The following is a 25,363-nucleotide window of genomic DNA, read 5'->3' on the forward strand; positions in this document are numbered from 1 at the left end:
TTCGGATTAGCGGGACTCCCCTGTATTTTAAAACAAATAATTTCATTATTCGTGAATATCTATTTTGTCCCCTTCAAAGTAATCCCCCTGGAATATTATACACTTGTGCCAACGTTTTTTCCAATCTTCGAAGCACTTCAAAAAATCATTTTTTTGTATCTTGTTCAGCTCCTCCTTCGATGCCGTCTCTATCTCATCAATCATGGCGTAGCATCGTCCTTTCACGGGCCTCATCAGTTTCGGGAACAAGAAAAAGTCACAGGGGGCCAGATCTGGGGAATACGGTGGCTGCGGTATCATTAGTGTGTTGTTTTTGGCCAAGAAGTCACGTACAAGCAGCGATGTGTGAGCAGGGGTGTTATCATGGTGCAAAAGCCAATTTTTGTTTTTCCACAAATTTGGGTGTTTCTGGCGGATTGCTTCGCGCAAATTGCGCATAACTTGCAGGTAATATTCATTATTCACCGTTCTACCTTGTGGCAAGAACTCATGATGCACCACGCCCCTGCAATCGAAGAAAACTGTAAGCAAAACTTTCACATTCGACCGAACTTGGTGTGCTTTTTTTCGGTCTTGGTTCGTGCGGCAGCTTCCATTGAGATGATTGAGCTTTGGTTTCCACATCATAACCATAAACCCACGATTCGTCACCAGTTATGACCCTCTGGAGCAAATTCGGGTCGTCGTGGACAAATTCTAACATCTCATTAGCAATGTTCATGCGATACTGTTTTTGATCAAAATTGAGCAATTTTCGTATGCATTTTGCGGCGACCCGTCTCATGCCCAAATTATCGATTAAAATCGAATGGCACGAGCCAATCGATATACCTAGGTCCTCAGCAATTTCTCTAACGGTGATTCGACGATTGGTCAATACCATTTTCTTCACTTCATCAATTTTTTCGTCTCTTGTTGAAGTGCTCGGGCGTCCAGCACGCTCTTCGTCGTTCACATCTTCTCGGCCTTCTGAAAACATTTTGTACCACCGATAAACGTTGGTTTTGTCCAAATTAGCTTCTCTGTATGCCACAGTCAACATTCGGAATGCACCCACGCACTTACTTCAGTTTTTCACACAAAATTTGATGCAGGTTCTTTGTTCCATTTTTTTTGAATAGGTAAAAATCATAGACGAACCAAACCACGTGCAAGCAAAGCAGCTGTCAAGAATTAACTGAACATTCAAAATAGCCGAAATTGTCAACATAAGTGAGAGACATATGTACCAACACAACGCCACAAAGAAATCAAAATTTGAATATGCGTAACCCGCGAAAATTCAAAATTCGCGATACTTTTTGAACACACCTCATAGTTATAAAAATGCATAGGATACCAACTATTTAGTCATTTTTACCAATTCTAACAGTACCTTTTTAAATAAATCTGTCAATGCATAAGCGAGCACGATAACTTTATAGGTATGCTTGCCCAAGCCGAGAGCAACTGAGATTTTGTCTTTTGATTGTTATCAGCTGTGCTAGCACATACCCGCAGATTCACCTGCAATTGTTATGCAACATTCTGCGTATTTAATTGAATAGCTCCTATGATTTCAGTAATACTTGAACTATTTTAGACCAATGTAGTGGAACTCCTTAGTCAAAAGTTCATAGTTTTCATAGTGAAAGTACTTGTGATATAATTCAATAGGGTTTAATATTTTTTAAATGGAATTAGTCATATATTATACATTAGGTACCCATTTTTCACTGTTCATGATTAAGGGGACCAGGGGTCAAACAAAATTGTGAGTAATTTTCATTTCAGGTTTTGCACCTCTAGTTAAAATTAATTGTATTTCCAACAAAAAATTACGTGCTATTTCCTCAGTCCAGTCTAATAATTATATCAGTATTTATATACCTAATCAGTATCATATACCTCATCAGTGAGAAATGGATGCGATGTCCCCTCAACGATTTTCTGTCATAAAAATTGTATTTAGTTACTTTTGTTATGTTTTCACTCTATAAATGTAAAAAAAATTTAAAATAGGGGATAAATTAATTAAACATATGGTTGTGCTGTCATAATAAAATCAATGTTTACACAGAAAAGCTGATTACATTTAACAGGCTCTTTCAATTCATATTACAAAACTTAAGAGACAGAGATAGGATTTTTAGTTGCTTTAGAGACCAGTGGGGCATAGCCTGGAGGGATTTTCGAAATAGAAATAAAACCTATATTCATCCTTTCAATAAAAAAAAATTAAACTATCTTTATGTTTTTAAAGAATTTAATTCTAATCTTAGGCAATTTTATATGATAAATATTTTTCTTAGTTTGGTTATAAAGATCTCAATTAATAAACAAGATTATTTACTCGATTTAAAAGTAAAAAGAAAAAAGTTAGGGTGTTTGTTAGTTATTTGATGATTTGTATGTCTGTTTCAGAACCACACATCCTGCAAGAGATAACAGTTATGAGTGTGAGATAATGAAAAGCGATAGGTTGAAAGATGAAAGCAATAAAGAATGTAATTTGGACGTCAGAGAAAACATAGAAGAACCTAAATATTTGGTAGAATCACTTAGAGGTAAGAGGATGGATTTGACACGTGATAGGAGAAATGAGTGGGAGTGCAAGAGAAGACGTGAGCAGTTGGAGGTTAGGGCTGTTGTGGGCACTGACAGTCGAGATTGTGATAATAAATGTGATATTCATCAGAGAAGACTGGACGAAACTAGCTTTCGAATTAATGGAGAAAGCCATAAAAATCCAGCCGTGCCGCAGCAAAATGTACTCGATAGCATTAGTGATATAATCAACTGTGATAATTTAGATAAGCTAACTATGGGAGAATCCACCTCAAGTAAGGTGGAACCTCTGCCGTCCAAATCTGAACTACACAAAATGTTGGATGTGTCGGTAATCAATCCGGACTTATCTGCAATACTGGCTGAGTGGGAGGCAGAGTCCGTGTCGTCTCTGTCGCCCAAGTCTGACACTTTTCTCTACAAGAACGGGGAGAGCAAGAACGACGTTATACAGTCATTTCTGGACCTCATACCGGGCATGACAATCTCACCTCGCAGTTCAAACAGTGGGTCGAGGATTTCAGAACATTCTTGCTCAGAGGCTAATGAAAACATAAGCCCTAAGGTGAATGAAGGGCCCCACTCGACCAGTAGGTTGTCTTCCCCCAGCTCACCTCTGGCTTCCAAATACTCACCTCTGCTTGTTGTCCTAAGGCCAAGAAATTGCAACCAAGACAAGGACCCTCAGAGATCCAAAGAGCAGGATGATAAGTGTAAAATATCAAACAAGGACGAAACAACGACCAGAGGTAAGATATATTTTTAGTGGACCATAGCAATATTATCATTACTTGCAAGATGTTCTCTGGTTCTTTGGAAATTCAGTGTATAAGAATTCTTGAGATCAGTCATTGTCAATGGGACTATGATATTATACCAATAACACATGTGTTGGTGTTTATTTTATACAGTATAGTTATGCAATTCGTTCTGTGGATGTTGGGAGAGAAGCTAGGAGCAGAGAGCTGTGGGTGTTTATTATATACTTCTGTGAATAAATAAGTCATATTGCTTTACTGTCATCATGTTAATATACTGTGGAGTATGAGTAGAATCAGTTTTAATTGAGACTAAAATTATACTGAACACTACAACCAAATATTTAAATAATACTAAAAATTGCAAATTTTATTTTGTAATTGTTAACTTAAGTAATGCACTAAGTTGATTATTCAAAGCCTTAGATGTGTCAACGTAGATAAGAACAAACATAATAAAAGAAGAGATGAACACAACCATTATACACCAGGCTTTTTACTTGTGTAATCCTTTGACCAAGACTCCAACGACAGATAATTCCAGTTCAATCACTGTCATCAGGCCAGCAGCAATATTGTGTAAGTCTGGTCATCATGCATTTAATTTTCATACAAGAGAGTGTTTTGTGTATTCTGACACAGATATACATACACATTTTAGAATTTCGGTGCATAAAGACAGTGGAGAACATGATAATACTGTCCAAATCATGTCCATAGCTACACATCAAATTGATTGTTTAATGTAAATTAAGTAAATAATAAATATACATTTTTATCTACAAAGATGTGTCCATCTGCGGAGAGAACAGTGATCCTCAAAATGTAGATTATGGTGTGATTCGAGGTAGTACATTGGGACCTATTTTGTTTTTGATATATATAAACAATATTTCTAAACTAAATCTGTATGGGAAACTCTTTTTGTTTGTGGATGACAGTTTAATTTTTATTTCTGGTAACAATTGGATGGAAGTACAGGAAAAGGCTGCATACGACTTAATGATTTTGAAAAAATGGTTAGATAAAGATTTTCTCTCACTAAATATATCTAAGACAAAATTTCTATCTATTCCTTTGAACAGTAATTCAGATTACAATTTCAATAGTTTGAGAATTCATCAATGTGGCAATTCTGCAATAATGTAACATGTGGATGTAAAAGTATAGAATGTGTTACAAGTTACAAATATCTAGGTGTAATTTTTTATCATCGCCTTAAATGATCTGATCATATAGCCTATATTCAAGCAAAAGTAAGAAAATATATTTTCGCTTTCAGAAGATAAAGCAATGTTTTAAATGAAAAGGAAATTAAAATAACGTATTGCGCTTATGTCCAATCTCTTCTTACATATTTGGAAACATTGCTTGGTGTGGCGCAGTTTTGGAGCCCCTTTACATAACACAAAAATGTATCTTAAAAGCAGAATTAAGAAAAAATAAGTGTTATCCTACTGACACTCTTTTTCATGACTCTTCACTCCTTTCCTTGCGACAATTGTACATAAAGCATCTTTTAGTTCATATTTATAAATATTACAACATAATTTTCCCAGAAACATCACATTCTTATAATACCAGGCACTCAATTGATGTTGGTATACCTGTTATAAGGTTAGTTAAATCATTTTCAATAACAAATTTCCTTTTATATTTCCCATGTATTGTTCAGAAACATTTGCAAAAATTTCAGTCACTTCAAATTATTTGAATCAACTTCAATTTCAATTTTTAAGAAAAACATTAATTTCTTCCTTCTACAGATTGGCCTTAAGGGAGAGGCCCTAACCTTATCTGAATGGGTGGGCTTGACCTTGGTCCTTTCTCTCACCCCTTCCCCCCCCCCCACCGATACCACCTGTCATTCATCTACATTTCAAAGTGATAATTACTTCAAGTAAATTAAATATATTTTTTGAGTCGGATTGTTTAATTTAAATTATTATTGTTATTGTTGCTCTTTCGTTTGCCTCTGAACCATACCTGGCAAAAAAAAACTAACATTAATTTCTGTAATTTCTGCTTGCCCGTGTAGGCTAATTTCCAATAAATATATATTTAGAAATTACAATGTTTTTAATTTCTTTGTTAAATAATATTTATTTGCAAACACATTTGTAATCTCTGTACCTATATGATGATTGTGGAAATAACCTTATTTTTCATTTCATTTCATTTCAATTATGAATAAATATTGATGATTTAGCATTTGTAACAGACACATCAGCCCATTTCCAGAAATGTATATTTCATTTATTCCACTTTACGGGCTTAAAGAGGATAGTGAGTAGCAGATTATTTTTAATATACCAGTTACAGTGCAATGTTCTGCCTGCAGTCACCTAACTTAACGGTCCTGTTAACAAATTTTGATAGCGGTACATTTACAAAATGCCTGACATCCCTAAGGCCCTCTTGAATTAAACAGTAGTCTGGTTTGATTACTATTGCTTTCTAATGGTTAACTAGAAAACTAAAGCATGTTGAGAGGTTATATTCTGCAATCGACAAACCTTGTGCAATATGTATTGCAAGTTTTTATGCGTGTATGTTGCTTTGTATTTTTGTTCAGTGTTGTAATCGGTTTAGCAGGGACTAGTCGAAATAATGATGAAAAATACTCTTGTTTTAGATTTACTTACTTTTGAGCTATGTGACTATTCGGACCTATTACAGCAAATCCTGAGATACACACTTATTGCCTCAAACCACTTTTTTCATGCCCAAATCACATGTCAAAGAATCTGAAGATCACATTTTCCATTTTTTTCCAAGCCAACATAGATATCTGTCATAAGGAATGCACTGCCTCTGTAGTGCTATGGTTGGGTCTAAAGCCAAACTGAAAGCAAGACAATAATTTATTAGTTTTTAAGAATTGCATAAGTTGAGAATGTACCAGATGTTCCAAGACCTTTGACACTATAGGTATGATGGACATCAGCCTAAAATTGGCACATGTATTCATGGAACCTTTTTTTATGCTCAGGTACACTATATTCAACTTAATATATCGGAAAAAGATCCTAGACTAATATATAAATTGGAAAAAAAGTCAATACCTCACTGAAGTGGTAAGAAGATGTTTTTAAGATTTTTTTACGTTTATGCCATATTTCTTAGATTATTAATGGCTGAGTGAACCTCCTCAACTGAAAATTCTCTGATTTTAAAATGGTCAGGTGGCACACTCCCCACTTATATTTTCCTTGTGGTCATTAATACTGGGTGGAGCACCATCACTTACGTATTGTATGCAATTATAGCCTTAATTTCATTGTAAGAGCTTTTAATATAGTAGCAATTAGCAGTAAGTGTGGCTCTTTTTCATTTCCGTTATCTATAGTGTATTAAGAGACCTGTATGTTTCTTTCAGTAGGTTAGTCTCAAAGTTAGTAAATTTTAGATGATAATGATAATCTAATTCAGATTTCATTTTGACTAGGCTGCATCTAAAGTGTTTGAGTTGATGTTTCCGGACAGTCAAATCGCAGGGAACATTTCACTTGAGCGTACTAAAATTAGTTATTAGATGAACTTTAACCCTTCCCGCGCTACGGCAATTTGGGACGCACCATACCCAAACGCTACATATACCTCAAAATCTTTTTTCCCATAAAGTCAATGCTAATGTTGTTTTTGAGTTTGTTACCATATAAAAAGACTTTTGGGGACGAAAAAAGTATAATTTTTTTTATACGTTTATTTAACTTATAAAACAATACAATATATACACAAAATTTAACGAAATGTTGAACGAAATTTTACTATCGTGAATAATATTGTATCATAGTATACTATATGTATAGTATGTATATTATAGTTAAAATAAAACATTTATGGATTTAAAAAGATTTAAAATTAGCCATCACGGTGTTCAAGGTAACGTCAATGTGTGGTATGTCTTGAAACACGTATCCGTTGCAGATTCGGCCAGGCGGTGCATGTTTCGCACACGTAAATGGTCTCCTTGCGTAAACCGTTGCGTGTACACACAACACATCTTCCCAATATGTCAAAAACCAACGTATATGTCAATTTGACAACGTATGCATAACAGTTCCAATCGCAGTCCGCGAACTAACTAAACCGGCGAGTTTATTTGTCAGTAGCGCTGGTGTCTGGCAAAACAGGCAGTGGCATGGGTAGTGCGCCACCATTTTGCAGCTTGGAGAACAACCGGGAGGCGGGGACAACACTATTACTGTGTTTTTCTATTGAGGGATTTATGCTCCAGCAGCTGCTGCACTCCACCGGCAAAACTGGGTACTACTTACTCCCAATAATAAACTCAATGTTTAAATGCGAATATATTTGTCAACAGCGTTTTTAGCAAAGTAAAATTTGGCAGTTATATTTGTCAACAGCGCGCGAAGGGTTAATATTGCTGAGTATTTTTGAGACCTACTGGAAAAGGAAGTCCAAGTTTCATCTGCCTTTGTTGCTATGTTCGACGAAAGCATGAATAAAGTTAGCCAGAAACAGCAAATGGATATTATACTAAGATATTGAGATCCTGCAAGTGATGAAGTGACCACAAGATATTTTTCCTCTGCTTTTTGGCTAAAGGCACTGGAAGCAAATTTTAATTTTATCTTCAGAAGTTAATTAAAGGTAGATGTAGAAAAAACTTTTTTCATTGTCTATCGAAGGACCTAATGTAGATCTAAAGTTTGTGAAAAATCTGGAGGAGGAACTTCAGACTGAGAATAATGATGATGATCCTATATTTTTGTTTATGGGCACCTGGAGAGTGTGCAGAAAGAGCTATCAAAATGGTGCCTCACTTGAACGAACACGGCCCATTTGGAGAAGGACCCTGGTGCTCCCAAACCACATGATACTCATAGCTATAAGGTTATCACTAGGACACTAGATGATAAGTTATTGACTGCTAAACTACATCTCTAGTCTTGTTGAGCTGTTTTTGACAAAGTACCAAGCCGATGAGCCATTGGTGCCATTTTTGTACACCAACTTGTCAGTTCTGTTGCACGACTTGTTAAGTATGTTTGTTAAAAAAAACTGCTCTCTCCGAGGTTTCCTCTGCAGTGAAAGTAGATTTAAAAAACAAAAACATCTTGATTGAACTAACAAATTTTGAGTTCAGTTTTGGCGTGAAAGCTGAAGTAAAGAAAGTGAAATGTGATAAGCAAAAGCTACTTAAGTTTAAGTCAGAGTGTGTAGACTTCCTGAAAGCAATGTGTCCAAAACTTCACCTTAAGAAAGATCAAACCAAAGATGTCTTCAGAAATGAAAGTTGCCAATTTTTAAACCAATTTAATGATTTTTGAAGCTTTATTGAGAAAATGTCATTCTCCAAACGTCAAGGTCTATTTCAATACTCAAATCTAGATTCTCATGAAAAACTTTATCAAAATATTCATCATATCCAGTAAAATACCTAACACATTAAGTAGGTTATTAACATTAAACGAAGAAACATTTTGTGAACTAGAAGAACAAAAGAACTAGATTTCAAAGAAAAAAAATTCTTACATATGTGAATGTGTCTGAATTAGACACATTCAGACAAGAATTTCAAAAGATACTGGACAAAATTATCACCTGTGCAAAAGATCAAAGAGAAGCTCTCTGAAATACAAGTCTGTTCAAGGTTTGTCAGCTTTTAATGATTGAACTACCAGACAAAGAAAACCTTATATTTAATATATCCTTAGAAGCATTCCATGTAAACAACATAATTTCACACAATATTGCAGAAAAATCGGATGTACAAAATGCATTATTGCTTTATAACGATGCAACATGATAAAAACATATGTTGGTAAGTTCTTAGATGAAAACTTAAGTCCCAAAAAAGATTGGATGATTTATATTCTTCATTATTACATGGAAACAAAAAAATGAAATGTGCAATTTATCAAGCTAAGCCTTATTATTTCATAGGGGAATGCAGGTGTAGAAAGCGAGTACACATCAACAAAAAATGTTTATTTATTTGAACAAAACCTTATTGCCTTAAGGAGAACAGATAATGGTATAAGATGTTTTGATGGTGTCTAAAAAGTCCCCATTTATTATTACAAAAAACAAAACAAAAAACTACATTGACTACCTTTAAAGTTTAAATATTTTTACTCTCAGTACCGAATTTGTTTTTCATTTTTCAATGGAAACTGTTGTGTGGATGCTTAGGGTCAATTAAAAATATTAAACCATCATGTAACATGCTAAAATTGTGTTTTATCACCTTATATTTTAAGTATTTACTTGCCTAGCAAGAATTGGATTTATAGCAGATCTACCACTAAAAATAAAATTATGTGGATCATTTGCTTGCCTTGTCCAATCTCAAGTTTGAAGGTTAGGTCTTGTCACATAATTTTTTTCAATTTCTCATCACCACTTTCACTACTACTTTCATTCTAAATATCGTCTTCAAAGTTACCATCATCACTCACTTCATTTTCACTTTCAGTGAGTATATTCTCCACAGAGTTACTAAAACTCTCAGAAGACAGAATGTGATCTTGTCACAATGCCATTTCAGACGGCAACTAATTATGAGACAGTAAACTCAAATGAAACAAACAGATGAGATGGTAAACTGCAATCAATCAGTTTCAAGATAGCCAGCTTCAAAATTGAACATTTTATGTTTTAACAGACTAACTATCAATGTAATAAATAGTATAGAAAAATGCCAAAATAATAGACATCTGGAATATTTTTCTACTTCAAAATAATTAACTTAGCGTAACGGGTATGTCTGTCATCTGTAATTACGCCAATGCTAACTGATGACTGCCAATATATGTCATTGGTAGCCGATGCGTTAAAAGATCTTAACAACAAAATATTCCAGTCCACACATCTCCATCCATGGCAATAATTTGTTATAGCATCGCACGGAACCCATAATTCCCCCATCTGTGCGGTTTATTTTTATGTAAGTAGTCAATCGGCGATTTATGGTTTTTTTGTACTTACAAAAGATTCATCTGTAGAAATTTCTTTGTGTTGTACTTAATAGTGTCTAAATAATCTGTTGGCTTGGTCACAAAGTGCTTGGAATTTTGTTCATGGGTCTGGTACAGGACTTGTAAATTTAGGGTTACCCATGAAGTGAAAGAATTTTTGGAAAAAAATGTTTCTTGTCATAATCTCCGGAAAACCAAAGAGTTGAGTTAAAAGGAGTTGTAGACCAGTATGAAACAGTAGTTGGTTTTTTGTTAGACCCATGTTTAGTATGAAAGCAATAAATGCTTTTATTTCTGATTCCGTAACATGAAGCCAGTCAGCCACTCTAGAGAACCCCAGAATTATTAGAAATACATTGTTTGAAAAAAATTGCTCTGTGTGACGTTTGGTCTCATTTACAAAAAATGTAATAAGGCTGGTTGTATAAAATTACAATAAAGTAACCAAATGGAGATCAGTTACAAGTCAGCATATGTTTAATCCCGATATTCTCCAAGAACTGTACAAGTGGTGTTGGATAAATTATCATCATGTATCTTGAACCATGGTTTATCATCAATATCATCCGATGATGGCTCCTCTTCACTAGTAGAACTTCATCCAGATTCAGTAAGACTATCAAAGTCTATGGCAATTGCTTGTAAACGCTCTTGATTTTGGTATGGTACAGGTTTTTTTAGTAAACCTAGGTTTATCACCCAATTGAGAGGTTCTATTGGCTCTTGATTTAGTTCTGGGAATATGTTTGATTTAGATTTTCTTCTAATAGCCCTAGATGATGCCTTATATCTTTTTACAGGAGTAGATGATACTTTACTTTTACCTAGATCCTTGACACAATTTTCAATTTGGGCACATCTGTAGATTCATTCTCAGAAGATGGAACATAGTGTTTGTTCAAATCAGTCATCAGGAATTTCACTAGGGGATTCATAATCAGAAAACTTCATTTTAGTTAGGAGTTTTTGCTTAAATTTCTTTTTGAAGTGTTTTGGCCGATGCTCTTTATTTTTGGACCTATGATTAGAACTATACAGAGGGCGTAGGTCACTAGGGTGAGGGGTAGGGCTAACTCTACCCCTCACCAACAACACTCACTACATTGAAGTTTTCAGTAGGAAACTTAAAGGTTTTTATGCACTAGGCCTAAATTTTCTTGATTAAAACTAAAAATGAAGTATGTAAAACCTACAAACAAATTAAACAGCCTTGTAACAACACCATGGCCACACAACATGCAATGGTCGTTGCATCAATACAGTTGAGCAGGAAACAAAAACAAGCATGTTACTTGCCCACAGTACAAGAGAACATTTTTGTATGCTTTTGGTACCCATGAAGCTTATAGATACATTTTAAGCCAGTAAAGTAAGGATGTTAAATTAAATAAAAAGTCTACCACTATGATAATTCTTGCACTACTGTGGAGTCTGCACATTTCTGAAGTAAATAAGGTCTTCTGTAATTGGACACCCTGGGACTATAAAGGTTAAGTATGTGCTGTTAATTAAAAACCAGATCCCGATAGTAAATTAAAATAATTAATTGCTTTAAAAATTGTATAAAAACTACTAAATTAATGTAGTTAAAAAAAAAAAAAATTGAGAGATACATCAACACAAATTATTCTGAGAGTTAAATATTAGGTGTGTAAAGTTATTTTGTGAGATACTGTGTTTGGTGTTTATAAATCAGAGTACTAATTAAAATACAAATATTCTTTATTAAATTAAAAACATGTACAACTGGGCACAGATATTTATCACAGTAACATAGTAGATATTTATGTCTATTTTGTAACATAATAACAGTATAATAATCTAATTATTTATTTACCTATATATGCCTAAATATAACTTATAAGCATAACTTTTCATGTTTTTAACTTAAATTTGATTTGTGTTAGTAATTTGTGTTCATATAAATGTAAAAGAAAATAAAATCTATCAACTAAATGTTTCTTGAGCTTGATCTTAAATATATCTGTGTTTATCAAGTCTCATGTTCTTATATGTAATTATTGGCGAAGGCTCATTAAATATTATGTTATAAAGTTTAAAAATCATATTTATATATATATATATATATATATATACATCATTTGTTTTCACAGAAAGAAAATAGTGGCTAATTAATGATTCAGTTGATATTTATTTTCAGTTAAACCTGTAAAAGATCAAGATCTCACAATGAGACAAAGAATGATTTCTGGTTGTTCAGTGCGTTTTGATCGGATTTACATCGAAGTCGATGAAGAAATCATCTCCACCATCACAGACATTGAAGGTGAGTTTCCTATTGGGAAATGGTTTGTGCTGGGTAGCTGTTTTTATCTTAAGAGTTCATAAGTATGAAACGTTAATTTAAAAAATCAAAGCAACCGCAAAAGTTGATCAGATTTGTTTCAAATTTTAGATCTTGTTAGTCATAAACTAGCATTGTAAAGAATATAAATATGCTTCATAAAATTTAATAATTTCTCTAAAGCTTATAAAAACTTATAATATTTTTATACAAGTACAAAATGGTAATACTTTTTCTTTTAAATTATGTTTATAGATATTGATTTGATAAAACATTAAACCTTGGTTGAGGTTTTATTGGAGAATGGATATCTTCGCAATTATGTAAAAGCATCTCTTAAAAAATGAGAGATTTTTTATCTAAACTTAAAAAAGTTAATAAATTTGTAAGCTGATAACAAAAGTAGGTCTCTATCATCGATTATGGTGATTCTCATTATTAATTCAATTAATCTGTGTAAATTGGCACTTTTTTGTAATGTCTCAGATGATGACCAAGGAACAGGCTTCCACTGCGCCTTGCCGCTGTCCGTCCATGGTTCTGCGTACGCTCAGCTGCAGATGATATCTGGTACTAAGGCAGAGAAAATGGTAATTGTAAATAGTTTATATCTATTATACACTGTAATACTAATGTTACTTTAGTAAGGAAAGAAAAGAAATACAATCCATGGAACTAAAGATTGGGATTTGTTAAAAAGTAAAATTGGTTAAAAAAATGTGGTGTAGAAGTTGAAATATATTAGTTTATTTAACTTCAAACAGTTTATATGAATTGTAGAGTTCACTAAAAATATGTAAGACTTCAGTCTCAGAATCACGGATCATGCATGGGCTTTTGAATAGAAGAACCAATAATTAATTTTGAACGATGAAAATAATAAAGAAGAATTCTTAATTTTGAAGAATCAATTAAGAGCTCATAAATGTTAATAACGTGATATAGATTCTTGTAGTCGGACGGTGATAGCTCTAGTTTCCTCAGATGATAATGTACAAGTGGTTGTGATGTTGAGAGTCCTCCGGTTTTTATGGAGATGCTGTACAATGATAGGTTGCTTGTTGAGATGATAGAAGAGTGGATTGGAGTTTGCTCAAAAAGTGTGAAGATCTGGAAGTAATGAATTGTAGAACCAAATAAATCCTCCCTCTTGAATTTGTAGTAATGTAGGTGGATTCGAATTAGCAAATATACCTCAAATATGGGTTCTATGTGAAGTAGGAGCAATGTAAAAGGTTTCATTTCACGTAATTTCAATTTTAAAAAATTACTCAAATTAGAAAATTATAAGGAGTAGCAAAATGAAATTAGGGATTAACAAACAGGGTGGCCACCCAACCAGGAATAAGCCGGGAATTTACATGTAGAGTCGGGAAAATCTTGAAAAAACAGTTTTTTTCCTGTAAGAACTTATGAGATCAAGAAATAATTTAAGGAGTTGAATTAATCCCAAATGTTGTATTTTACAAGACGTAATTCGTGAAACTGTGAATGATGATCGACGACGCAAGCCGAATTCTTTAGGGTCGTGGACGGCGTATGGTTACTACAGTGTGTGTGATCAACGATGTGTTCATTATTTAATCCCAGTTCGTCTTCACTAGTGAAGTAGAGTTTATCTCGGTTAGTTCTACCTATATGTCATATTAAACCCCACTACATGTAACTATCCTTCGGATGATTAAAGTCGGTCGACCAATAATGGTCTGTGAACGATTGCTCCTAAAACACGATCTGATTGTCGTCAGATTATATCAATCTGCACAGTGACATTGGTTGGATAACTGCTGGTGGGAATCCCGTCATCTCGCCAGTCATCTAATTGTCCAAAGGACCTTCCTGCACACATAACGATTAGTCAGACAATTCCAAATGTTCAAACAAAATCGTCCAACCATTCGTTATGTGTATGAGAGGAGCCCTATGCTATGATGTTATGTGGTCCATAACTATAATCTAACAAACACATAATAATAATAATAATTTATTTGCCGTTAAGCAGTGAAGCATTGACAAAGTCATAATTCACATGTATACATACAAGCATGTCAAGTACAACTAAGTCTAATTAAAATTATCACTATACATAACAATTCAAAACTTGAATAATATTAATTCAAAAGTCTATGATATTGAAATTAAAAAATTCGTCAATGGAATAAAAGGGATTATTTATCAGCCATTTATACAACTTTTTACAGAAGGTTTTCTCAGGATATTTAATGATTAAGTTTTGTAATTTATTATATATTTTTAGTGAGATGACAATGTGGCTATTCAATGTTTTAGTCAATCTACAAGAATTAATGTTTGACTGGTTTTTAGATCTTGTGTCATACTTATGACTGCTTGGTTTAAGCATATCAGAGTTTTTAAAAACATACAGGATCAAGTCAAAGATATACACATTGATCACTGTAGGAATATTTAAGCTTACACATTGTGACTTGGACCACATTATTTCGTGTATTTATTTACTTAGTAGTTATGTTGTCGTGATGGCGTAATTCTATTCTTGCACTATTTTAAAACAAACACAAAGTACTTAAGAGCCAATAATTGATTAAATTTATTATGCTTGTATTCCGGGGGCATCTTTGGAAGATATCGTTCGTTATTAGTTTCTACTGATCTGACAGATCACGGATTAACCGCACTTCGGTAACTTACGTAGCCGATAACTTTCCGATGCATTCTACATATATTGTTCTGCAGTGTAATATATTCAGAGTCATGATACTTTCCCATGACTGTAACTAGGGCTGCCTCCGACAACGAAAAACTGCATAAGTGTGGATTACAAGAAAAAAAGGGTATGTGTGAAGCTTTATAATGTTTCTGAAATTTTTACTACAGATGGATTGATTCCAAAAATCGGTACCACGATACCATTCCATTAGAATCTAATACCAACAAAATTGTTTAAAATACGCTTAGAATGTCTCAATATAATAATAATATGACTAGTGATGTGACAAAGCTAAATCCTGAATCCACATAAGTCTTTTCACACACAGCTGATTGGGAGTAAGTAAATTATCGATTGCTAACTTCCAAAAATCGGTACCACGATACCATTTCATTAGAATCTAATACCAACAAAATTGTTTAAAATACGCTTAGAATGTCTCAATATAATAATAATATGACTAGTGATGTGACAAAGCTAAATCCTGAATCCACATAAGTCTTTTCACACACAGCTGATTGGGAGTAAGTAAATTATCGATTGCTAACATGTGGTTTTGATGTGTTTGTAAAAATTTAGGTATGTAAACAAATGAATAATTGTTGTAGTTTAACTAAAAATTTGGTTGTATAGTAATTCGTATTTTCTATATTTATTTTGACATATTGTCATGAGTCCGCTGCGTCTATTCATGGACAACAACTAATTGGCAAAACCCAAATTACTGATTGTTATAACATGTTTCGTAGTTTTTTGTGTAGAAAAAGACTTATTTAGAAATGTAAATGAACAAAATAGCAAATGTTTTGATATTTAAACGTTTATATTTACTGTGTCTATATTTGTCAATGTCAATGTGTCTGTTGGATGTATGGCAGACGTCAACTGCTCAGTGGTAAACAGACAATTATTTTACTTTTATGTTAAACCGACTGAGTACCGGAAAAATCGTGGTCTCATACCGAAGGTTCATGCATTGGAGACCTCTGACCTGCAATACTAGACTGAAATTTGCCCCAAGGTAGCGCTGTGTTGGTCTTACTTGTTCTCTATATTTTTTCTGAATTAAATACATGTATTTTTCAAACATCACAGAAAGCAAAATTATAAGATATTCACAATGTTATGTGGACACATTGAAATACACAGAAATATAAACAAAGGAATTTAAATAGGTGATGGCGATGACTCGTTACTGAATTTCTTGCATATACTGATTACGACGAAATTTCTTAGGCTACTACAGCTTTCCTGGCATTGTCTGAAAATGCAGCTGGTGACAAAAAAACTGTTACTGTTTCACTCGGTGTACATGTGAAAATTAATTTTACAGTTTATTTTTGGTTTGAAAATTGACTAGTGAATCTCTAGGATAAAAAAAAATTTGAGTGGCCACCCTTACCTGTCTATGGCGCTGTTAAGAGGTCAATTATAACAAAATTATGTTGTTAATTTTGTTTAATAAATTAGAAGTTTGAAATTAAGTGTAATGTAGGGAAGTAAGGTGAATTGAATTTTGTTTAACTTTTTGATTTAAAACAATTTAACTGGTATTTCTCGTTGTTTTGGTGATCGTAGGCTAATGGATAAAAATGTTCTTGTGTATATAGTGAAATCTTACGTGAAATTGTCACTTATGGACCAAAATCAGGTTGCTTAGGAAATTAATCTTCTGGTGTGACGTATAGAGGATAATATATAACGATACAAGCAGTTACCTGCTGCTTCGAACGCAATTTCCTATTGAAAACAGAACACACTATATTCACATATGATTTTTCTATGACATTTCAAACGCTTCTGAGATTATTGATAGTCACTCAAAGCTATTCCAATCTCCTGATCCATTTTAGATTTAAGTTTTTTTTAACAGTGTTTTTGGACCCTGAAGTCGTAGAGTGAAACAGTTTTGATTTGAATTTTCCTCCAACATTCCATGATAATTTATTAAATTGCTCCGACAATTTGAGTAACAATTGAACTATTTTAGGCCAGTGTGAAGGAATCCCTAAACCGAAGACAATAGAAATGAATGTTATAATGCATAGTAATGGTGATATAGTGCATAATGATATACAGCATTCTGTGCATTTTAGGAATGGAATTAAACTTATCTTTTTTTTTTTTTTTTTTTTTTATTTTCCTTCTGAGGGAAGAGGACACTTTGTCCCCGCACTTAGTCCTAAAAGGACCTTTGCGCCTCCCTTACTTTTATTTGTGCCCTCAAAAACCGAGGCTTTTGCAAAAACCAATCAGATTTAAGGGCTCCTGTTCTCTGATGTCCTTGGGGCTGAGGAGATATGCTCCCAAGTATCTTTTCCTAGTCTCTACGATGGCAGGACAATCCAACCAAAAGTGCTCTGCTGACTCTTCCTCCTCTCCACAGAGTCTGCATTCGCTGCTCCGACTAAGGCCTACCTTCAAAAGGTGCTTCCTCAGAGGGCCATGTCCTGTCAACATTCCTAATATCAGTCTTATATCCTCCTTATTCTGGTCTAGGAGAGCTGTCCAGCCTTTTGCATAAGGAGAGATAAACATTTTGGATATTCTTAAACCCGAGGCTCTGCTCCAATTCTTGTATCTTGTCCTCTTTTCCCAATCTTTAACCAGAGCTTTAATGCTGGAGAAGGATATTCCACAACCTGGCTCAGGCCCCACCAAAGTTGATTCTGCTCCCTTTTTGGCGAGGATGTCCGCTTTTTCGTTCCCATGAATTCCTTCATGACCCGGCACCCATCCGAGTGTTACTCTGTTATTTGTTGCTAGCTCTGCTAGGGCATTCCTGCATTCCCAGACCGCTTTCGAATCAATCGAACAGGTATCCAGTGCCTTCAGTGCAGCCTGACTATCAGAGAGTATAAGGTATGATAATCCTTTTGTCCCCAACTGTGTGAGTCTTCTAGAACATGGATCTATTGCCATGACCTCCGCCTGAAAAACTGAGGCATGTCTTCCTAGGGGCACAGCCATGTCAACTCCAGGTCCATGTATTCCATATCCTGCCCTTGAGTCTAGGAGTGAACCATCGGTGTAAAACTTCAGGACTCCTTTTTTAGGGTAGGCCTCCCTTTTAATCCATTCCTCCCTACTTCCGATAGAGACCGTGTATGGTTTTTCAAAGGAGTATTTCTTAACCATAGTATCAGATACTTTGGTTAGCATTTCAGCCTCAGGGAAATTTTCCAATATCTTCATGTGGCCTTCTAGGGAGGTAGCATTTATTACCTTTGTTCCTAGAAGCTTCATTGCGCTCATCGCAGCTGTTCTCATCACTTCCTGGCCAAGAGGAGTATAACCCAGAACCGCTTCCATTGCTAGTGTTGGGCAGGAGCTCATTGCTCCCGTGATGCTTAAGCAAGCTAACCTCTGAAGACTCTGTAGCCTTTTTGCAGCTGTTGTTTGTTCGACCTTCGGCCACCACACTAAAGCAGCATATGTGACCATTGGTTTTACTATGGTTTCGTAAATCCAATATATCATTTTGGGTTTAAGTCCCCATTTAAATCCAAAGAGTCTCTTACAGGCCCCAAGGGCCATTATTGCTTTGGATGTCTTGTTTCTAATATGGGAGTTCCAAGTGAGCTTCTCATCCAGGATTAAACCCAGATATTTCACTTCTTTTGTTTGGTTAATGCTGATTCCCTCCAGGACCGGTTTAGCTAGCTGGAATTTCCTTTTCCTGGTAAAGGTAATCATATTAGTTTTTGATGGGTTGATCCGCAGACCTTCCCCATGACACCAGTTGCTTATGAAGTTCAGTTCTGTTTGTATTAGGCGTTCCAGCCTGCCTATGTTTCTCCCTTTAATCATAAGCACTAGGTCATCCGCATAACATAGTAGCCTTATCCCCCTCTTCTCTGCTTTTCTTAAGAGATCATCCACTACCATCGCCCACAGGAGAGGAGATAAGACTCCCCCCTGGGGGCAGCCTCTTTGGGCCGTGATCGCAGCCGATTCGTCCCCGTACTTGGCTTTCACCTGTCTGCTTTTTAGGAGGGCTACTATCCATTTGACTACGTCTGGGGAAACTCCAAAACGTTCCATCGCAGTCTTCATGGATTGATATGCTACTCGGTCGAAAGCTCCTTCAATGTCCATGAAGACGCTGACTAGGGCTTCCTTTTTTTCGAAGGTATTCTCCACCTCTCTCACTAAACTGTGGAGAGCAGTGGTGGTTGATTTTCCTTCTATGTATGCGTGTTGTGTGGGACTAAGTGGGTGTTCCAGTAATATTACGTCCCTTATGTGTCTATTTATTATTTTTTTCCATAGTTTTCACCATGAAGGAGGTTAGGCTTATGGGTCTGTACGAACTGGGTTTTGTTGGATCCCTGTCATTTTTTCGCAAGAACACCACTAGTGCTATCCTCCAGTTCTTTGGTATATATCCTAGGGCGAAACTGCTTCTAAATAGAATGCTAAGGGTATTTAATAGAATGTCCAGCCCCTCTTGAAGAAGGGCTGGAAAAACTCCATCCGCCCCAGGAGATTTAAATGGCTTGAACGATCTTATCGCCCATTTAATTCTTTTGTGTGTGAATAGTCTGTTAGACAACTGTCTGGCTTTTGCCACCTCCCGACTGGATCCCCCCCATATAGAGAATAAGTATCCTCATTACGAGTTAGCTGACCCCCCGGGAAGTGTGTCTCCAGAAGTAGTTCTAAGGTCTCCTTCCTGTTCATTGTTAGGTCACCATTGTCCTTTACTAGAGTCCCCATAGGATTTGTATGCTCCGTTTGGAGAGTTTTTTGAAGCCTGGATTCCTCGGGAAGACTGTTAATATTTTTGCAGAAATTCCTCCAGGTTCTTCTTTTATTTGTTCTAAGTTCTTTTTTATATTCATTTTAGGCCTGTAGATAAGAGAGCCAATCGTCTGTCCTTTTTGCCCATTTTAATAATTTCCTCGTTTTGTTTCTTAATGTTTCCAACCTCCCAGTCCACCACGGCACATCCCTCTTCAACCGGTTTTGCCTGGGAGGACAGTTTTTCTCGTAGGCCTTTATTATAGCTTGCTCTACTATTTGTGCAGACCTTTCTAATTCAAATTCATTTTTCTGAAAGGGTCCTATTTCTTCCAACTCTTCTGCCAGGGACTCTCTGTAGCCTCTCCAGTTGGTCGATTTAGGAACCCTGTGGGTCACGTATCTTTCCCCTATCTCCTCTATGTCGAACCTAATTGGATAGTGGTCCGATAGTGATGCCTCCTTGGAGACGTGCCACCACCTATAAACTTATCTTAGATATATATTATGTTGGTGTTCATGTTACTTTTATGCTTACTCTATGCTTTCAAGACTATAAATAGCAATACAGTACAACCCCGATAAGTCGGCTCCCGTTAACCCGGAAGTCCGGCTAACCCGGACCGATTTTCTATTAAAAAATAAAAAATCAGACAAACATTTCAATAATAAAAACGTAATATTTTTGAGTGGTATAGTATCCGTGAGTCGATGTTGCATCAGTATTTGATGGGACTGTACGACAGTGAGTGTGTGACTCATGGCATACGGCGGCCGAGTGGCGGTCATTGTCCCGGATTCTCGGAAACAATAACAGACGCGTATTTCCCCAAATTCTGACCCTTTCCACTTACTGACGAAGAAGTGATTGCGTCGTTTTTACCTGATGTTAATGAATCAGACACTGAGGAGGCGGACGGGGACATTGAAGATCCAGTGATGAGTCATGGAAATGCAGTGACCAAACTAAACGAACTAATGGTTTATTTCGAGCGGCAGGCAAAAAACATCGCCGGCTAAATTGCTCATGTTGAAGAGACTGCGGGATCGCACAGCACGCACGCGGCAGACGACATTGGTACAACCAAAGCTGACTGAGTTTTTTACCATGAAATGAACAGTTATAAATGTACTGTAAGGATTAATAATAATTAAATTTGCATATGTTTGATGTTTTTACAATATTATAATGGAGTTTATCTGTAAGTATACCGTATTTTATTAATTTTTACCTAATTCTCCGGCTCACCCGGATTTTCGTTAATAGACAATAGACAATAGACAATATTCTTTATTAACAACATCATCAAGACATGTTACAGAGTCAAACAGTTTTTAAAAATGAATTGTATTATTAAACGAGAGGTCTTTTTAAAATTCATCATTCCATGAGAAGAACTCATCGAGCGTGGTAGTATGCGTGGTCTTGCAGCCAACACCGTAAGGTTCTCTTTATAGCTCTTGGGTTGTCTTTCAGATGATCTGGTAGCTTGTTGAACAGTTTTATTCCAGCATATGATGGTTTTTTCTCGTATAATGCTGTTCTATGGACTGGTAGAGTGTAATCCCCTGCTTGTCTAGTGTAGTGGCCGTGGAGATCTCTTTGTTTTGGAGGATTCTTAGTTATGCAGTAAAATATGGTTTCTATGATGTAAATGGATGTTACTGTCAATATTTTCCAGTTTTTGAAGATGTTTCTGCAGCTCTCTCTAGGTCCTATTCCAGCCATTAACCTTATTGCTTTTTTCTGCATCACCAGAACTCTGTGGAGATTGCCAGCTGAAGAAGCACCCCAGACTGCTATTCCATAACGCAGGTGGCTTTCGAATAACGCATGATATGCTGTTCTCGTGGCTTCATGAGTACTAGTTGTCTTGGTTCTCTTTAATGCAAACAATGCTGAGTTAAGCTTTAGGCAGAGGCTGTCTATATGGTTTTTCCAGCGCATGTTCTCGTCAAGTATTATGCCAAGATGTTTAACTTCATCAGCTGCTTGGATATTTGGTAGTTCAGTTACAAGGGCCTTTTTACTGCCTAGAGTCATTTGTTTTGTTTTTTTCTCATTGAGAACGAGGTCGTTTCTCATTGTATATTCTTGAGCCATGTTGAAAGCTATGTATGTGTTAATTTCCAGTTGTTCAGTATTTCTATTTGCTGCAAGCAGAACTGTGTCGTCTGCGTACATGATCATTTGACAATATTCTCTCAAGTGTTCTGGAAAGTCATTTATAAATAAAATAAACAAAACTGGTCCAAGGACCGAGCCTTGTGGAACTCCTCTTCTCACTGGTAGGGGGTGAGATTGTAGTGATTGTGTGAGTCCCTTGGTTGTTTCCTTTAGTTCCACTATTTGCTTTCGTCCTTTGAGATAGCTTTCAAACCAACTGAGTGCTGTTTGTCTAATACCAACATTTTGAAGTTTGGTCAATATGAGTTCATGTCCAAGGCAATCAAAGGCTTTACTGAGATCAAGGTATAAGCTGGTGATAGTGTTGCTGATCTCCATATTGTCAATTATATATTCAGCTAGGTCAATAATTGCAGTTGTGGTAGATTTTCCAGAGATGAATCCATGCTGCTTGTCAGTTAGTATTTGGTTCTCTCTTAGATACTTTAGGAGTCTAATAAGAGTTACTTTTTCAATAAGTTTTGAGATTGATGGGAGAAGAGAGATAGGTCTGTAATTGGCAATGTTTTGAGGGTCACCTTGTTTAAATTTCGGATCGGTTAACCCGGATCGGCCGCGGTCCCGATTAATCCGACTTATCGAGGTTCCACTGTACTTTTGAAAAGGTACTTTAATTAATTAAACATAAGATTGTGTTGTAATATTATAATGTTTACATAGAACATTTGATTACTTTATGACAGATTATTTTAATAAATAAAATGTATTTGCTGCAATGCATTTCTTATAGAAATTTTCACAACTTAATCACCAGCCCTGATGTTGTAGAGAAAAGTCATTCCTTTGTTGATACATAATTCAGGACACTTCCTTTACATCGATAAGACTCAATAAACTAATTTGGTTATAAAGAATCAGGTTCCGTCCCCTTAATTAAATTAACTTTCTTATTTCCAATACCATTTTAAAGTTTGCTTTGTGCTCCGATCAAGGAAATATATATCAATGGAAACCAACTTCGGTCATAAAGCTTCTTCTTTCGGCTCTTTTATTTACTTTTGATCAAACATTTTTCAAGTGTCAGTTATAGTTTGCCTCTTTGTTGCAATGAAAAAAATATATAACTTGGTACTACTTAAACATTATTGCGATCAAAAAGAGTCAGGTCCGTCTGATTAAATTCACTTCTGGTCTAATTTATTTACTTGATCTATAAAATATATACATATGTTTTCAAGATCTCGTTGGTCAAAAAGTGTCTACTACCAGCACTTGTAATCTACCTCCGGTCTAAGACATTTCAAGTGTTATAGTTAGATTTTTATCCCAATGACCAAAGTATATCGTACTTAACTAAAACTTCTCAGCGAGTCAATATGAGACTGTTCCAGTCGTTTAAATTCACTCCCGGTCTAATTATTTATGGTTCCACAATTGAATTATGCTGTTCCACTAACAAAGAAAATTATTACATATGTTGGTTTTAGAATCCAACTTAAATTAATATCTGGTGCTGAATTAATTTTGATGTTTTCACTGATCAAGAAATATGTATAAGGGCATATGCTTCTGGTATATGGGGAAGAGTATGTTAACATTTGCTTTTGCATTTGCTCAAGGGAGCTAACCAGATTCTATTAACTTATGTGCAAACATTCACAGCTTTTTACAATAAGATACTTTTTATAACAGCGTTTAAAAAATATTTCCATTGAATTAGATGGTTTATTAATCATTGGTGCATTTAAATTTAGAATTAGATATTAATATTCTTAAAATTAGACAATATTCTTTGCAATCTGCATTACGCTACTGATCAAGCACTTTACAATAATTTAATATTTTCTCAAATTTAAATGTAAACAGATGTTTCTGCCTGTTTGATGAACTTTAGCTGAAAGTGTTAACAGCTGTTAAGTATCAGTTCACATTGTATTACATTTCGTAGTGCAGTCTGCCAGATCCATTGTAAAACATTCCAAAATAAATGTTTAAACAAAAATTTATAAATAAAAAGTGAATTAAATAAGCAATTTAAATTGGACCGAATTGTAAATATAACCATTCTAGAATACACCTGAAGATACACACAAAATTTTATTCAAATCGATCCAGTTGTTTAGGAGGAGTTCAGTGACATACACACACATACAAGAAATAAATAAATAAATATATATATATATAATCTTTTAACCTCATCTTTCACAAGTAAAAAACAATGTTATTTCTTGTAGAATAAGTAAATGTTACTAAAGTGATTTCATTAATTAATTGTGTAGAAAGTAAACCCTCAGAATGATAAATATTTAGAAAATAAACTAAGTTGATAAGTTGATTTCACAACATACATTTATGTCAATACACTTCCTAAATATACATTGTATTTTTGGCATTTCAAAAACATCAGGACTTAAGCCTGCCTAATTAGTTGGATATATTAATGTAATGATATTAAAAAATTAAAGAAATGAAATGAATATTAAATTTAAAAAATCGGGCTAACAAGTAATTCATGAACAACCACTAACCATTTAAATTTAAATTACTAATTCCTTACATTGAAGTTCAGTTAGTAAAAAGTAGGGAAGTGTAAAAATCCATTTTACTTTCTATCTAAAAATTTGGCAAATATCCAAGTTTTTCTAAAACAATTTCTGTTGTATTTGGTAACACTTTCTTTTGTTAGGTTCTTTGGTTTCTTCTTGGTTCTTCTTGGTTTCTTTTCCATTGATATATATTCTTAACAGGTTCTTTTGTGAATTGTCCCTGTTTCTTTTATAAATCACATTGGTTTATTTTTGCCTCTGGGAAAATATGTTTAACATATTATTACTGTAAATAATCAATTTTATTATTTGTACATACTATTGGCTTTGTTTGTTTTGTTTAGTAGGACTTGAATGCCACAAGAAACTTTGATTTTTTATTTTCATGTACACTTTGTCGTAAGCCTTTTCTAATATTAATTGTGAAGAACAGTTAAGCCACTAATAGAAATCACTTACCTACATTTTTTAAATTTCATATTAACAAACAAAATATTCAAAATGTTTGTGCCTCTGTGGAGAAGTCTTCTTACCCTATTAAATGTGACTTGTCAATAGTTCCCACAGCTGCAATGTTGAGTTTATAAAAATATGTCGGTAGGTTTTAGCAAGCCAATAGTTTTGTGGAGTTTGATATTAATGTAATAAAACAACAACATTTTTTCAATACAATATACAATACAATACAACATTCTTTATT

General features: G+C 34.8%; 1 protein-coding gene across 1 annotated transcript in view; it reads left to right on the top strand.

The window, feature by feature from the left end:
- The window catches only part of LOC124365612, a 64,789-nt gene that overhangs the window by 25,220 nt on the left and 14,206 nt on the right, over positions 1-25,363 (top strand). The window contains exons 7-9 of the mRNA XM_046821606.1: positions 2,404-3,296; positions 12,414-12,539; positions 13,044-13,147. Of these exons, the coding sequence (XP_046677562.1) occupies positions 2,404-3,296; positions 12,414-12,539; positions 13,044-13,147 (1,123 nt within the window). The remainder of the gene's footprint in view (positions 1-2,403; positions 3,297-12,413; positions 12,540-13,043; positions 13,148-25,363) is intronic.

This window comes from Homalodisca vitripennis, chromosome 1 (genome assembly GCF_021130785.1).
Source record: "Homalodisca vitripennis isolate AUS2020 chromosome 1, UT_GWSS_2.1, whole genome shotgun sequence".
Lineage (NCBI taxonomy): Eukaryota > Metazoa > Arthropoda > Insecta > Hemiptera > Cicadellidae > Homalodisca > Homalodisca vitripennis.